This window comes from Eptesicus fuscus, chromosome 9 (assembly GCF_027574615.1).
Source record: "Eptesicus fuscus isolate TK198812 chromosome 9, DD_ASM_mEF_20220401, whole genome shotgun sequence".
In the NCBI taxonomy this organism is placed as follows: domain Eukaryota; kingdom Metazoa; phylum Chordata; class Mammalia; order Chiroptera; family Vespertilionidae; genus Eptesicus; species Eptesicus fuscus.
The window spans coordinates 22,124,708-22,139,691 of NC_072481.1; the positions used below are offsets into that span (position 1 = coordinate 22,124,708).

The 14,984-nt window shown below is 46.6% G+C and overlaps 1 protein-coding gene across 1 annotated transcript in view; it reads right to left on the reverse strand.

The window, feature by feature from the left end:
- Positions 1-14,984, reverse strand: part of DLGAP3 (DLG associated protein 3) — a 35,265-nt gene that overhangs the window by 7,826 nt on the left and 12,455 nt on the right. The window contains exons 4-6 of the mRNA XM_008156964.3: positions 11,871-12,084; positions 11,291-11,604; positions 10,798-10,883 (exon numbers count right to left, since the gene is read on the reverse strand). Of these exons, the coding sequence (XP_008155186.2) occupies positions 10,798-10,883; positions 11,291-11,604; positions 11,871-12,084 (614 nt within the window). The remainder of the gene's footprint in view (positions 1-10,797; positions 10,884-11,290; positions 11,605-11,870; positions 12,085-14,984) is intronic.

Below are 14,984 nucleotides of genomic sequence, written 5' to 3' on the forward strand. Positions count from 1 at the left end.
TAAAGTGAGCAGAAAGAATGCTGGCTACTTGGGGGTGGGGAAGTGGGGGAAGGAATGAAAACAAGCAGCTTTAGGGGAGTAGCCTAGCAGAGTAGTTAAGCACCCTACTCCGAAGCCAGACTTCCTGGGCCCAACACCCAGCACTATGGCTTGTGCCTCAGTTTCCTCACATATAAAGAAGAATGATAATAGTACCTGCTCCTAGGATTGTTACGAGACAATAAATGTAAGAAACTTAGAGCAGCACCTGGGCTGCCCATTGTAAATGTTAGCTGCTATATGGAGAGGCAGAGAGGACTGTGGCTCTTGCTGAAAAGGAAGGAAGCTGGACAAATGAAATCATGGGAATGTAGCACTGCGAACCCAGCTAGGGCATTGTCGTTGTTCATTATTATGATTGCTGTTGATCATTTCCATCTGTTCTCCCACAGCACTCTGAATAAAACCTCTTTTATACTCCATATCCCATTGTATTGCAGTGAGTTATTTGCATATCTATCTCCCTTACTAAATAGGGCAGTTACTCATCCTTAAATGTTAGCTGACTGGTTGGCTGGAAGAAAGGATGGCAGAGAACACTAATAATCCCCACCATCCATTCTTCCCAAGTAATAAAATCCCACGATTTTAGGATGGACACATGGCCACTTCTAATAAAGATTTGTTTACCAATCTCCCTTGCAGCTAGATGTAGCCATGTATGGCTAAGTTCTAGGCAGGATATAAGCAGAAGTTGTATGTGCAACTTCCAGGAAATGTTCTTCTTTTTTAAAAAAATATTATTTTTATTGAGAGGGAGAGAGAGATAGAAACATCAATGATGAGAGAGAATCACTGATTGGCTGCCTCTTGCACCCCCCACACTGGAGATCGAGCCCGCAACCCAGGCATGTGCCCTGACTGGGAATTGAACCGTGACCTCCTAGTTCTTAGGTCGATGCTCAACCACTGAGCCATGCTGGCTGGGCCAGGAAATGTTCTTAAAAGGAGAACATGCCCTTCTTTGTTCCTTCCTCCACCCTGCTGACCAGAATACAGACGTGATGGCTGGACCTCAAGCAGCCATCTTGGAACATGAGATGGAAATCAGGATGGAGGAGCAATGAAATAGCGGAAGCCTGGGTCCTGACACCGTAGAGCACCTAACAGCCCCTCAGTTGACTCTCTCTCCGGACTTCTTCTAAGCAAGAGAGAAATAAACGTGTATTATATTTGAGTCACTGTCATTTGGGGGTTTTCTGTAACTCACAGCCAAACCTAATCCTAACTATAATAGATGCATTTTCAGGGTAGTGAAGTTCAGGGCTTATGTCCCTATTTTGTTTTGCATTTGGCAGTATCCACTGTGGTCCTCGCCAATGCTGTAAACATAGAACAGAACCTGACTTCAGTTACGAATTGTCACTAATTTATAACAATGCCTTTTCCAATATTTTCTCCCCAAGCTTTTTGACAAAGTTGAGGAGGCTTCCTCCCCTCGAGTTCTTTAGGGCCACAATGATCACATTTCTGATGATTCTGAAAGTTGTTATCATGGTTACTTCAGGGAGACATTTCTACTGTGATTCTCTAGGGGAAAACACAAGAGGCTCTGGGAAAAAACTGGTTCATCCCAGGAGACACAGTGTCTAAGGAATGCTCAACATCCAGGAGTTGTCAAGAGGTTTTGCCAAGAGTACTTGGCAGCAGGTTGACAGGGGATGTGGGGGGAGTGGGCGGGGGGTGGGGGCGGCGGAGTAAGCGCAGGGACATTTCAGCAAGGCTCAGCCATTGTGCTGGCTCCCGCTTTGAGAAAGCATCTAGGAACTTAAACATAGAACCAATTGGGGTCCCTGAGTCCCCCGACTCCATCCTAGGGGGCTATGATAGGGTGGGAGATTTAAGTAGAGTCATGATGGTCAGTCCGAAACCATCTTGGAGTTGATAGCTGAAGAATGGAAGCAGTGTCCATTCTTCAGCTATCAGGGCTTGTGGTCAGTTAGCAGCTCAATGTTTTTGCAGGACTATTATTGGAATACAGCTTCATGAGGATGCAAGCTTCCTTCCCAACGCTCAAGGGGCTCTGCTCTTTCAGCACACTCCCTTCTCAAGGTCCCAAAGCCAGAGATGACCATGATCCTAAGGAAAGATCATGGGTATAGGATGACTTTCCTACACAGAGCTCTCCAGACGGCCCTGACTGGGCACAGTGGGCAAAAGTAGGGTTGTCAGAATAAATACAGGACTTCAGTTAAATTTCAATTTCAAATAAATAACATAATATTTTTTCCTGCTTCATCTGTGAGGTTCGTAGGTGAACATGGCCATAAGCTTCACAGGGCAGGGGCTGTGTGTTCTGCTCACCTGTGTATCCTCAGTGCCCAGCAGAGTAATTGACAAATAACAGGGTTACAATAAACATTTGGGTGGAGGTGCAGTGGAGATGGAACTGAAGGAGCACCAACTCCCACCCCTGTGTATTTTTAAGCCAAGTCACCACTAATGATGGACAACTGGGAGTCCCTGCAGATGACTCCCAGGTATCAGAGGTAATAACTCTGAACTCCTCACCCAATAGGTTAGCAAGGAACAGTCTGAAAGGCAGAAATAGAGACCTTTCCTCCCTGCCAAGTTTTAAAACCAAAGGGACAGAGAGAGAGGGGTGGGAGATATATATATATATATATATATATATATATATATATACATAGAGAGAGAGAGAGAGAGAGAGAGAGAGAGAGAGAGAGAGAGAGAGACTGGGACCAGTGAGATAAAAGCAAAAACAAGAAAATGGGGTGGCAGCGGGTGCAGGGAGGGGGGCAGCTAGTCCTCGATATTTGCCTAGAAAGGCTGCTGGTATTCATGGTTCACTTTTATGTGCCAGTTGGGGCATGGTGTGTGGTAAGTCAGACTGAAAGTGCCAGGGACATAAGGGACAGAAAGGATAGAGCAGGTGTATAACTAAGGATGCCTTCAGCCGACAAGCAAGGGAGCCTGGCCAGAAAGATGTGCCAGGTTTCTTCTCTCCCCACCTGTCACCCCCTCTGAGTTTCCAATGTGATCATCCCAAGTAATTCGGTTCTTTACGCATTTACCCAACACCATCTCACTGGCCCACCCCACCAAGAACTCCCTGAATACCTACACAAGAGCAAAGAAGACCTCATTGTCTGCCTGTCCCTGCCCTTCCTGACTTCACTCCAAATGCTTCTCAAATTGGTCCACTTCTCCCTGTATCTGCTGCTATCAGCCTAGTCCAGACAAATGATCAATACTGTAGATTGAACCAACTTGGGAAGCTCCCACCCACCCCTTAAACATTTAGAAATGCTGGCTAACATAAAGTGGGAAAGGTGGGTTTGCTATAATGCCAAGCCTGAAATAGAAAAGAGAAATCTTCAGGTACTAGAAACAAAAAGGAAATTCGAAACACCAGCAGTGAGAGGGGACCTAAGCCAAATGAGCCACAGGAATATCAGGCCAGACATAGGCTAGAGGCTGGATGGTGACACCCAGGAAGAATAAGAGGAGAGACCCCAAACTTGTGCATCTGGTGAGCTGGAAGGAGACCCTATGCATAAAGCCAGCAGCCAAGAACGGTCATTTCGTTTACAAACTTGGACTTGAAAACTCACACCATGATTCAGGAAAGTGGCTAAGAAATAAGATGCTGAGAAAACAAAACATTAAGGCTGTTTTTTGTGTGGGTGTGGGGTTCAAATGAGTACTACCAGTGAAATATAGAAACCTCAAGCTGAGATATTAACTCTAAAACTGGTCTCAAGCTCAAGAAGTACTTCAGCATAAAGGAAATTGAACCCAGGGGAAGGAGTGGGCAGTAACAAACAATAGTGAACACATAAATTGTTAAAACATGTTTGTAAAACTAAATATTAAACCATAAAAGATATAACAACAACTGATTTAGAAGAGTTTTTTAAAAAGAGGTATAATCAAAATACTAGATAAATATATAACATGGAAGATGGGAGGAGGGAGTTAAAAAGAAAATTAAAGTGTTCAAGGTACTTGTTTTGTACCTAAGAAGGATAGAAATAATGACAAATTTTAGACTATTAGAAAAATATAAATTAAGTATATTTGTTAAAATTTTGAGAAAAACTATCACTAAAATGTACTTCCCAGCCAGTGGAGGGGAAAAAAAGAGAGATAAAATAAATTTGATCAGTTCAATATAAGGCAGAAAAGTAGGAGAGGGGCACAGCAAAAAAAAGCATATCAAATGGAAAATTTTTAAAGAGATGACAGAAATAAATCAGTAATCAAAATACATATAAGTGGATGAAATATGTCTACTAAACTCTAGGTCCATACTGCTTACAAGCAACACATCTAAACAGGAGGATATAGGAATGTTGAAAATAAAAGATGAAAAAGATAAATTGGAAAATTAACCAAAAGAAAGCAACCATAGCAATAAAATCAGACAAAACATAATTCTAGGCAAAAGCCATTTGTAAAGATGAAAAGCAGCCTATTAATATATATATAAAAGCCTAATATGCAAATTGTCCCCTTGGGAGTTCGACCGGGATACCAGGAGTTTGATCGCTCACTATGACATACACCTGACCACCAGGGGGTGGTGCGGAATGAAAGAAGGCCCCGGACAGCATTCGGAAGGCCCCAATCAGTCCTGATTGCTGGCCAGGCCTAGGGACCCTACCCATGCACGAATTTTGTGCACCAGGCCTCTAGTTTCATAATAAAAGGGCCAACCTACCAAGAAGATACAACAATCATAAGCCTGAACACTTCTAAATAGCACTTTATCAAACTAAAAATATTAATAAAATTAGCAGGGAACATGAAAAGTAATGGGGAGACATTTTAACACACCTTTCTCAGAAATGGTAGATGAAACCAAAAAAAACTGAAGATAAAGAAACCAAAAAAATTTGAGGATAAACATTTGAAAAATGTTTACATGTCTGATCATATGTACTTATATGTGCATACTAGGGGCCCAGTGCATGAAGATTCGTGCACGGAGGTTGGGTCCCTCAGCCCAACCTGCACCCTCTCCAATCTGGGAGCCCTCAGGGGAGCCCTCTCCAATCCGGGAGTTTCTGTCTGTCTTTGCAATCATATGAGTGAATTGACTAAGACCCCAACCCAGTTTGGTTTGGTGCTCACAGAATAATAGAGGGGTTTTTTTTGTTTTTTTTTTGCTCCATTGGTAGAGATTTCCTAGAAGTTGCAGGATATCTTCCCTTTAATTTTTCCTCGACACTCTGGCTTTACTTATGTCTCTCACCTTTGCTTTCCCTCCATGCCCCACCCGCAACAGTAACTTGCTCCAGGCTCACTTTGCTCTAGTGTCTAGGACAGTAATGGCGAACCTATGACACGCGTGTCAGCACTGACACGCGTAGCCATTTCTGATGACATGCGGCCGCATGCTGAGGATGAAACATTTGCTGCTCCTGAGGATGAAACATTTGCGACTAGAGTCTTGGAGTTAGTTTTTTCCTCAAAGTGACACACTACCCGAGTTATGCTCAGTTTTTTGGCGAAGTTTGACACACCAAGCTCAAAAGGTTGCCCATCACTGGTCTAGGAGATCCCACAACACGTCTGCCACCAGAACTACGATTCTCAGAATTCCTGGTGCTCCCCGCACTCTTGGTTTCTGCTTCTGGTCCAGGGACTGCACAAACCAAAAGGACTGCGAACTCCAGCCACCCCCAGGCCGGGCTGACAGGACCGGACACTCCAGTGGCATCCCCGGGACCCTAGCAGCTTGGTGCTGGTGCGCACACATGCTAGCCACAGGCCTGCCATCTTTGTCAGGTTAATTTGCATACTCACTCCTGATTGGCTGTGGGTGTCATGGAGGTATGGTCAATTTACATATTTGTCTATTATTAGTATAGATGAGGGAGGAAGCCTCGCCAAACTCTATGGAATAAATATCATACAGAAGGCATACTATGACCACAATGTAGCAAATTTAGAAATCAAGAGTGAAAAGGTAGACCCTCTCCCCCCAAAATTTGAAAACTAAAAAACTAAAAAAAAGGTCTAAATAATTCACAAGTTAAAAAGGAAATTATGATGAAAGTTACAAACCATTTCAAATTAAACAATGAAAACAGTGCATCTCAAAACCTATGAGCAGCAGCTGTAACAGTTAGTTACAAGGGAATGTATAGCTTTAAAAGCATGTTAGAAAATAAATTATGTTCAAGAGGCTGAAAAAAAGACAAAGATGGTAGAAGAAAGAATATAATAACACAAAAGTAGTAGATGGCAGGAAATATTAATGACAAAATGGAAACAAACAATAGAGATGCTTACCAAAACCAAAAGCTAGTTTTTTTAAGACTAATAAAATATAACTTAATAAATACATTTAAACTAGAGGCCCGGTGCACGAAATTCATGCACAGGTAGGGTCCCTAGGCCTGGCCAGCGATCAGGGCCGATCTGTGGGGCAACTGGCGGGGCAATTGGGAGGCCCCCGCTGACACCCACCTTGGCTGGCCTAGCACCACCCGCTCGCCGGCCCCGCCCCCCACTGCCGCCCACTCGCTGGCCAGCCCCGCTCTCCACCGCCGCCAGTCGCCTCCCTCTGCGGGGCGATCAGCGGGCCCCCGCTGGCACCCGCCTTGGCTGGTCTGGGGCCTGCAGGCTGAGCGCAGCTCCTGTGTTGAGCGTCTGCTCCCCTGGTGGTCAGTGCATGTCATAGCGACCAGTCGTTCCACCAGTCGTTCTGCCATTCAGTCGATTTGCATATTAGGCTTTTATTATATAGGATGATAAAATATACAAACCTCAGACAAGATTGTTCAAGAAAGGAAGGAAGGAATGAAAAGGGGCATAACCTGTAGATACAGTAAAAGTTTATAAAATTGTAATACTATAACAGAATATTTGTGCCAAAATTTTTGAAAATTGTCAATTTTTGTAAATTGGTCCATTTTTTTTAGAAAAGTATAAATCACCAAAATTAACTCAAGAAGGAAAATGAAACCAGAACAGATCAATAACCACTAAAGAAACTGAAGCTGTAGTTCAAAAAGTTTCTCCTGGTTGGCCTGTGTGGCTGGGTTAGTTGAGCGTCATCTCAAGCTCCAGGAGGATGCCGGTTCAATTCCTTGGTCAGGGTACATGCCCGGTTTATGGGCTCAATCCCTAGGAGGAAGCAGCCAATGAATGTTTCTATCTCTCTCACCCTTCCCCTCTCTGAAATCAATAAAATGTATTTTTTTAAAAAGTTTCTCCTATCCCCTAAACGCATCAGGCTGAGGTAGTTTTATGGGCAACCTTTACCAAACCTTTAAGGAATAGATAATTCCTACTATACACAAATTGTTCCAAAGAACAAAACACAGAGAGTGCTGTCAAACTCAGTTTAGGAATCTAGCATAACCTTAATACCTGAACTAACAACAATAAAAGCAAAATAATAGGCCAATATCAGCTATGAACACAGATATAAAAATCTTAAGTAAAGTAATAGTTATTCAAAAATCCAACAAGGTATATAAAAATAATCCAACAAGTCTGTGACCAAAACTGCTAGAGTTCAATATATCCATTCTTCTCTTAGTCTATTCCACAGCCTCTCTTGCAGCTAGATACCACCAGGTGATGAGGTTTCAATGTGATGCAGGTGAAAGTGTTGTGTGTAACTGTCAGGAAGTCTTATTAAAAAGGAAAGACTGCACCCCTTCTCTCTTCTTCCCTCCTACTGCTCAGAATGCAGACTGGCTAGAGCTTGACCTATAGCTGCTTGGATATGAGATGATACACAAAGGGTGGGAATGCATAAGATAGAAGCAGCCTCGGGTCTGACACTTCACTTCTATATCCAGGCTTTTAAAAATATATATATATTTTTTATTGATTTCAGAGAGGAAGGGAGAGGAAGAGAGAGAAAGAAAAATCAACGATGAGAGAGAATCATTGATCATCTACCTCCTGCACGTATCACACTGGGGATCAAGCCCAAAACCCAGGCATATGCCCTAACAGGGAATCATACCTCAACCTTCATTGGTCAACACTCAACCACTAAGCAACACTGGCCAGGCTGGGCTTCTTCTTTTTTTTATGACAGGGAAAAACATTAAGACATTATCGAGGCCCTATTACTCACAGCTAAACTTAATCCCAACTGATAATAGTATCAAGTAGGATTTATCCAGGAATGAAAGAATGGGTCAACATGGAAAAATTCATTTGATATAATTCACCATGCTACAAATGAAAAGAGAAAAATATATGATCATCTAAGTAGTTTCTGAAAAAAAGCATTCAATGAAATTCCACTCTCATTTTATTTTTTTAAAAAATTAAAATGAAAACTCTTAGCCAACTAGGAATAGAAGGGAATTTCCTCAACCTGATAAATAGTATTCATCAAAATCTGTAGCAAACATCATCATACTTATGAGTGAGAACTGAGAAGATATCCACTAACATCAGGATTGGGACAGGTGTGGTACACTCAACAGCGAATTAGAAGTCCTATTCAATGCACTATTACAAAAAGAAATTAAAAAAAAAAACAGATTTAAACAAATGTCCTTATTTGCAGAAAAAAAAAATAACTGACTATATGGAGAACCTATCACGATTGTCAGATAAACTATGAGTCCTAATAAAAGAGAGCAGCAAAGTTGCTAAATATAAAACCAATATATAAAACTTAACAGTGTCCCCATTCATTTGCAGTGCCCAATTACAAAGTACAATAGAAAAAAATCCCCAACACAAGATCTCCCATAATGCAAAAGACCATCACCTTTCTCCTCCATATCTACTATGACTTCCCTCAAATTCATTCTCCACTCAGCAGCTCGTGATCTTTTATAAACATAAATTAGATCATGTCACACTCCTTTGACCTCTTAATAGCTACTTATTAGTTATAATTAAATTCTACTTCTTTATCATGCCCATGCTCGGCATGACCTGGCCCCTGCCACTGCCCCATTCCACACCGGCCACATAAACCTCCTTTTAGTTCCTGATGCAGGTCAAATTCTTTCCTGCCCCAGCACCTTCACATATGCTATTCCCTCTTCCAGGAAAGATCCGCACCGCCCCCACCCCTCATCACCTGAGTGTTTCTAGTCAATCCACAAGTCTCGGCTTAAATGTCTCCTGCTTAACTTAAATAAGGTCCTTTCTCTCTCAGCTCCTGCTTTTTTTTTCTTTCATACTCCCACCATAATGTGAAATAATACCCCATTATATGTTATACTGCAATGAGTAATCATATTTTTATTCATGGATGATTTATTCATTGCTTTGATTCCTCTCTAGACCATAACTTCTGTGAGGTCAAGAGTCAGGTCTTTGATATTTCCCTGAGCATTTAACAGGAGCTGTCATATGCTTAATAAGTATTTTCTGAATGAATGACTCAATGAATGAATGACAGAATTTGCTGGTTTAGCCAGAGTCTCAGTAGAATGCCTACTGCACTCTTCTTAGGATTCGGGCTTGTTAGGAGGAATAGGAGGACCCCACAGGTGTATCTGGGTGAGGGACCAAGAAGCCTCATTGGGAGTGAGTGAGGAGCACATGGGCTTGGTTTATGATCCATGGGGCAGCATTAGAGGGGGGCAAGGGTTCTGAACACAGAGCTGCACCCCTCCATACCTCCTAACACACCTCTCAAGAAACTCAAGTCATAGACCATCAAGTTGGCCAGAAAGTGCTACTTTTCTGTGATCTCTGTGCAATAATAAGGGTTTGGAGGATAACAGCTTTCGGGAGTGGTGGGGGGGCAACAAAAGCAAATTTTTGCCATCCTTGATGGCGGCATTTACAGTCTCAAGAGCATGTGGAGCTGCAGGAAGAGCTAGAGTAAGAGTGGAGGAAAACATCTGATCAGGCACACACACAAGACACTCCAGGAGTTCCCAGAAACAGTTGGGGGAACTTTAGGGGAGGCCCAACAACGGCAACTGGAACAGCGCTGCAAGGGACTGCTACTGGGACTCTAGTTTCATCCCTCCAGTGGGTATGGCTTGAACAACACGGACTACCATGTAACTCTTACAGCCAGCCTCGGGCAGATCCCCAGAAACCATACTTAGGGCCACCGGCCTGGTAGCATTGTAGCCCAGAGGGCAGATGGGCCACACGGACACTGCCACCTGCTCATCAAAGAAAGCATCTTCCCACAGGAACTCAACAACGGAGGGACTTCTCCCGGTATTCCCTCCAGAGCTCACAATGCTAGTTTTCCCAGGAGGAATTAAGGAAGCAATGTTTCTGAGGCCACCTAATGCCAGAATGCTGGCTGTTGGTAATGCCACCATCTCGGGTACACCAATGACTCAGGCCTATTATAGGTACCCCCACCTGGTTACATGCTGTGTGAGCCAAGTGAAGAGGAGTGCTATGTATGCCAGGGGGCCCTGAGTGGCCATCTTCATATTTATTTGTTTTTCTCTGAGCTCACATACTCGGACACCACCGCAAGTTAACAAGGGATTGGCAAAATCCTGTTATCCCCTGTAAAGGACCATTGTTGGAGACCTGCTCGGCACCTACCTCTTACCTCTCCCTACCACTCCCTGCCCTCAACCTCTGTACAGCTCCTGTCCACCTCAGACCACCGGGGACAGGCATGGGTATAAGGAGAACTCACTTTAGATGTGATGACTGCCTATCTGTGGATAACCCCAGTGGCTGCTCTGCCTCCTCCCCATTAAAAGGGCTTGGTCTCAGCCAGGAAGAGAGAGTGCCCAGGGAGACCAGGCCAATGAAGTCGATATGCAGCCTTCTCTCCTCTTCCCCCACAAGGAAGCTTAGGATGGCCCCACTCAGACCTACCTCTTGTCCTCTTCCACCTGGACGCCTATGGAGTGGAACTCTCTTCGACTCCTGTTCTCCGTGTCCGAGTCTGAGATAGTCTCCACCTGGTGGCAAAGTTGGGGAGTCAGTGGCTGGGGGCTAGACCAGGGACGCAAGCCCTTCCCAGGGAGAAGGGCCAGCAATGTTTGACCCCCCCACCCAGCCAGCTGGCAGATCCTGCAAAGGCAATCTGCCTGAACAAGATGAGAGACTCAGGAATCAGCGGCATCCAGGTGGCCAATTCTGGGAACCACTCTCCACGCGCCAGTAGGGATGATGGTGCCAGGAAGAAGGACAAAGGTGTGGGCTGGGGCTGGTTGGAGCAGCCCTGTCCACGAGCAGGCCCAGGGGCTACCTGCAGCTCAGAGTAAGCCAAGGAAAAGGTCTATGTATCCAGAAGGCCCCGATGGCCCACTCCACCCATCCCCAACCGACCCGGCCCGAGTTCCCGTCTGCCCTCCTCCTTCCATACCTGCACCCCAATGGACGGCCGCCACTTCCGCTGCCGCGCCAGGCTCCGCAGCTCCTCCCTGCCAGGGATGGTCTTGATGATGAGTGTCGGGGGCTTGGGGCTGGCCCGAGGTGGCACCGGCGCCAACTCCAGAGTGCGCGCGCCCATGGCGGGGCCATCCAGCCCATCGGCGCTGCAGCTCCGCCGGGCGGGGCCCTCGGCCGCCGCGAAGCTCTCGTGGGCAGAGTCGGTGCTGCTCTGGGCGGTGATGGAGATGCGGGGCGGGGCCTGGCTCCCCGGCGGGATGGGGGGCGGGGCCTTTCTGAAGTTGAAGGCTGTGGCCGGGGACACAGAGACGCAGCGGGTGAGAAGTGCGTGCCGGCTTGGCGTCCGTGTCCCGCCACCCCACACCCCCACACGGCGCCCCAGGACTCCACGTGCTGCCAGGCACGGAGCCAAGGGTTGTCCTCCCCATCATCCACCCCCGAGGGGCAAGCGACCCGCCCAAGGTCACAACGCACAACAAAGCGATCCAGTGGCGGCGGTCGGAACCAGCACCTCCGACCTAGGGCCCAGCTGGGGGCGTGCGAGGCGTACTCACAAGAGCCGGGCCTCCCTGAGACAGAGGCAGGGGCAGCGAGGAGGGGCAGGCAGTCGTCGTCTTGAGAGCAGCCGGCCTGGATGGCCCGGAGGTAGCTGTGGCTCCGCATGCGGAAACAGCCGGGCAGGTCCAGGGCGTCCACGGCTTGGGACTCAAGCTCCCCAAACACAGACCCGCACACAGCCTCCAGTTGCTGGCTCAGCTCCTCGCTGAGCTGGGGACAGGGGCCGAGAGGACAGTTACTTGGGGTGGGGGGGGCGGGGGTGTTTCTGAGGCACTTTGCCATAGGGCTATGTCTAGATCTGCGGAGGCGGTGTCTCTGTGCGACTCTTCTACATTTGGACCAAAAGAAACCCTCATTCTCTGCAAAGAAAGATGAAGGCACCTCTGCCCTGTGCTGCTCCCCAAAACACCTTAAGGCCAGACTTAGGGGTCCAGTCTTTCCTCTCAATACTCCCCCCTCCGCCCCATCTATGCCTCTCCCAGAGGTGTGGCTGTACCTCGGCCTCCAGACCCCCCCATCTTCCTCGCCCCCTGTGCTCTGGGTGTAGCGCTAGCCCCTCACGTTTCTCTCACCTGACCCTGGCTTGACAGGCACCCTCTTGCCCTCTATGGGGGTGCCGGGCTGCAGGGAAGGCTAGCTTTTATTTTATTATTTATGATCCACTACACTGCAAAACTGATTGAAAGCAACTTGTAGAGATATACATCACGTGGCAGGACAGAAATAACTGGTAAGTGATGGAGCAAAAATTATTAACTTTCAAGTTTCCAGGACTCCCCCACCTTCTGCCCACTAACTAGGGCTCTGGTTTGGCCTACTGGTTCCGTCCCTGCCCTCCACCTCGAAGGGAAGTTCAGCCATTGCTGGATGAGGTTCTCGTTTTTATTTTTATTTTTTTAATCCTCACCTGAGGATATTTTTTCCATTGATTTTTAGGGAGAGTGGAAGAGAGAGGGAAAGACAGAGAGAAATATCGATGTGAGAGAAACACATCGATTGGTTGCCTCCTGCACGAACCCCAACCAGGGCCCGGGCCGGGGAGGAGTCTGCAACTGAAGTATGTGCCCTTGACCAGAATCCAACCAGGGACCCTTCGGTCCGCAGGCCAATGCTCTATCCACTGAGCATTGTTCTTGTTTTTACTTCTGATATTTTGTGATGCAGAATCCATAGGGTTCCAAAAAAAAAAAAAAATTAATGCAACTAAGAAAAGAGCAAAACAAACATTTTGTTCACAGAATCCTGTCACACAACACTGCGCTAAGACTAAATATACCACAGAGGCTGCAGCTTCGTTTGCGTTATACGAGCAAACTGAAGCAAAGGGAAAAAAATAAAGGTAGGAAAAGGAAGCGATCCAGTGGTAAGCTCTACACCCAGAGCACAGGATGGGTGCACATCTGACCCTGAGCTTCAGAGCAGCCAAAGCATCGAGGGGTATAGCCTATGGGTTGCCCACACGAGTCATGAAGTGAGACCAGCTGAACTCAAGTGCTGGCCCCCCTCCTTCTTGGCAGCGTGGCCTGAGAAAGCTGCTTAAAGCTTTGGGGCCTCTGTCAAATGGGAATGCTAATGGTACCATCTCCATGGTCTATTTGAAGGAGAGAGAGAAAAAAAAACCCTGTGAGGCACTATGTGCCGATACTGGCCCACAGTCAGCACTCAGTCAGTGGCAGGCGAAGGTCTCAGGGCCTATCTGGTAAACACAGGCCAGCGCTCATGAGAACCACAACTCTTCCTGTCATGGAGCCCAAGAGAAATCCCCCCACGAGTGATTATGTAGAGGCCCTGCAAGGAAGTCATGGACAAGGGCCTCAGTGGCATCCACATGGTGAGTGTGACAGCAAGTATCCCATGGCTGCAACTTGTGACGTCTCTCAGACTCGTGGCATCATGTTTATGTGCAGTCCACAGAGGCCAAAGGAGTGGCTCGATCCATGTGTAAAATACAGCTCAGTGTTTCCATAACTTAGCCTCAAAAGCATAATATGGTACCACAGGGTTCTACATCAAATGGAGGAGGAATTTTTTATCCCGGTCTACCAATGGACAAACTAAGGCCCAGAGAGGGCAGATGAATTATCCAAGGATGCCCAACTTGTACGTGGTAAAACCAGTTAAATGCCAGGTTTCCGGGCTCTCATGCCAGGCTGACTGAACAGCAGAATCTTCCGGAAAGCTTGTTAAACTGACAGGAACTCAGGCCCCCACCTCAAGGATCTGACCCCAGGGCTCTTCAACTCTATGCATCTCTGCTTTGGCTGCTTTGAAGCTCAGAGCCAAATTAACTGGAGATCCAAAAGTCAGTGGTTCCAACATGGGGCCAGTCATCTACAAAAGGACTGTCTGGACTTCTTTTGGCAGCTTTTTCTGAAGGAACTTGATTACAAGTGTACAAAAGTCATAGGCCATGGAAAAATCAATCCAAGATCCTGGGAAGTTCGCCCACATTTGACTGGCATAAGCCCCACCCCTGGGCAGCTGTGGTTTCACCACGACTCTTGTGAGTCTCCCTCTCAGTTTCCTATCTGTAGGCTTCCGGGGGTACCAAGGACCAGCAGTGGCAGGGTATTTCCTGAGGCTCAGGAGCTGATCTAACTCCTGCTACTTCTAGGCCAGGCTCAGGATACTCCCCCACTAGAACCGACCCAGCCCAGAGGGTCCCTCGTGGAGCTGAGAGCAATTTGGTCTCCAGTCAGGAATCCAGTGATGGAAGAACTCTCACTCAGCAGCTTATCTCTGTACCTCCAGCCCTCTTCCGTGTGTAAAGCACTAGGCATAATATCTGGCATGCAGCAGATGCTCAATGAACTTCAGCTACTATTATTAGTAGCAAGAGGTTCTTAAATCGCAATGGAAATACCTCTCGGAGACCTCTCTTTCCCAGGGGTTCTGAAGCTCTTGAAATCCCAACCATATGTTATCCCCACAATGAACTCTGTAGCAAGGCAGAGATAGAAAGGGTGAGAAGCTCCCTGGGGCCACACACCGCCCATCTCCACAGGCCAAGAGGAGTTTCTGGAGTTGAACAGGAGACCAGGACCCAAGGGAAATACAGAATCATATAGACTCTCAGAGGAATATTATACCTCAAGTTGATCTTTACTGTA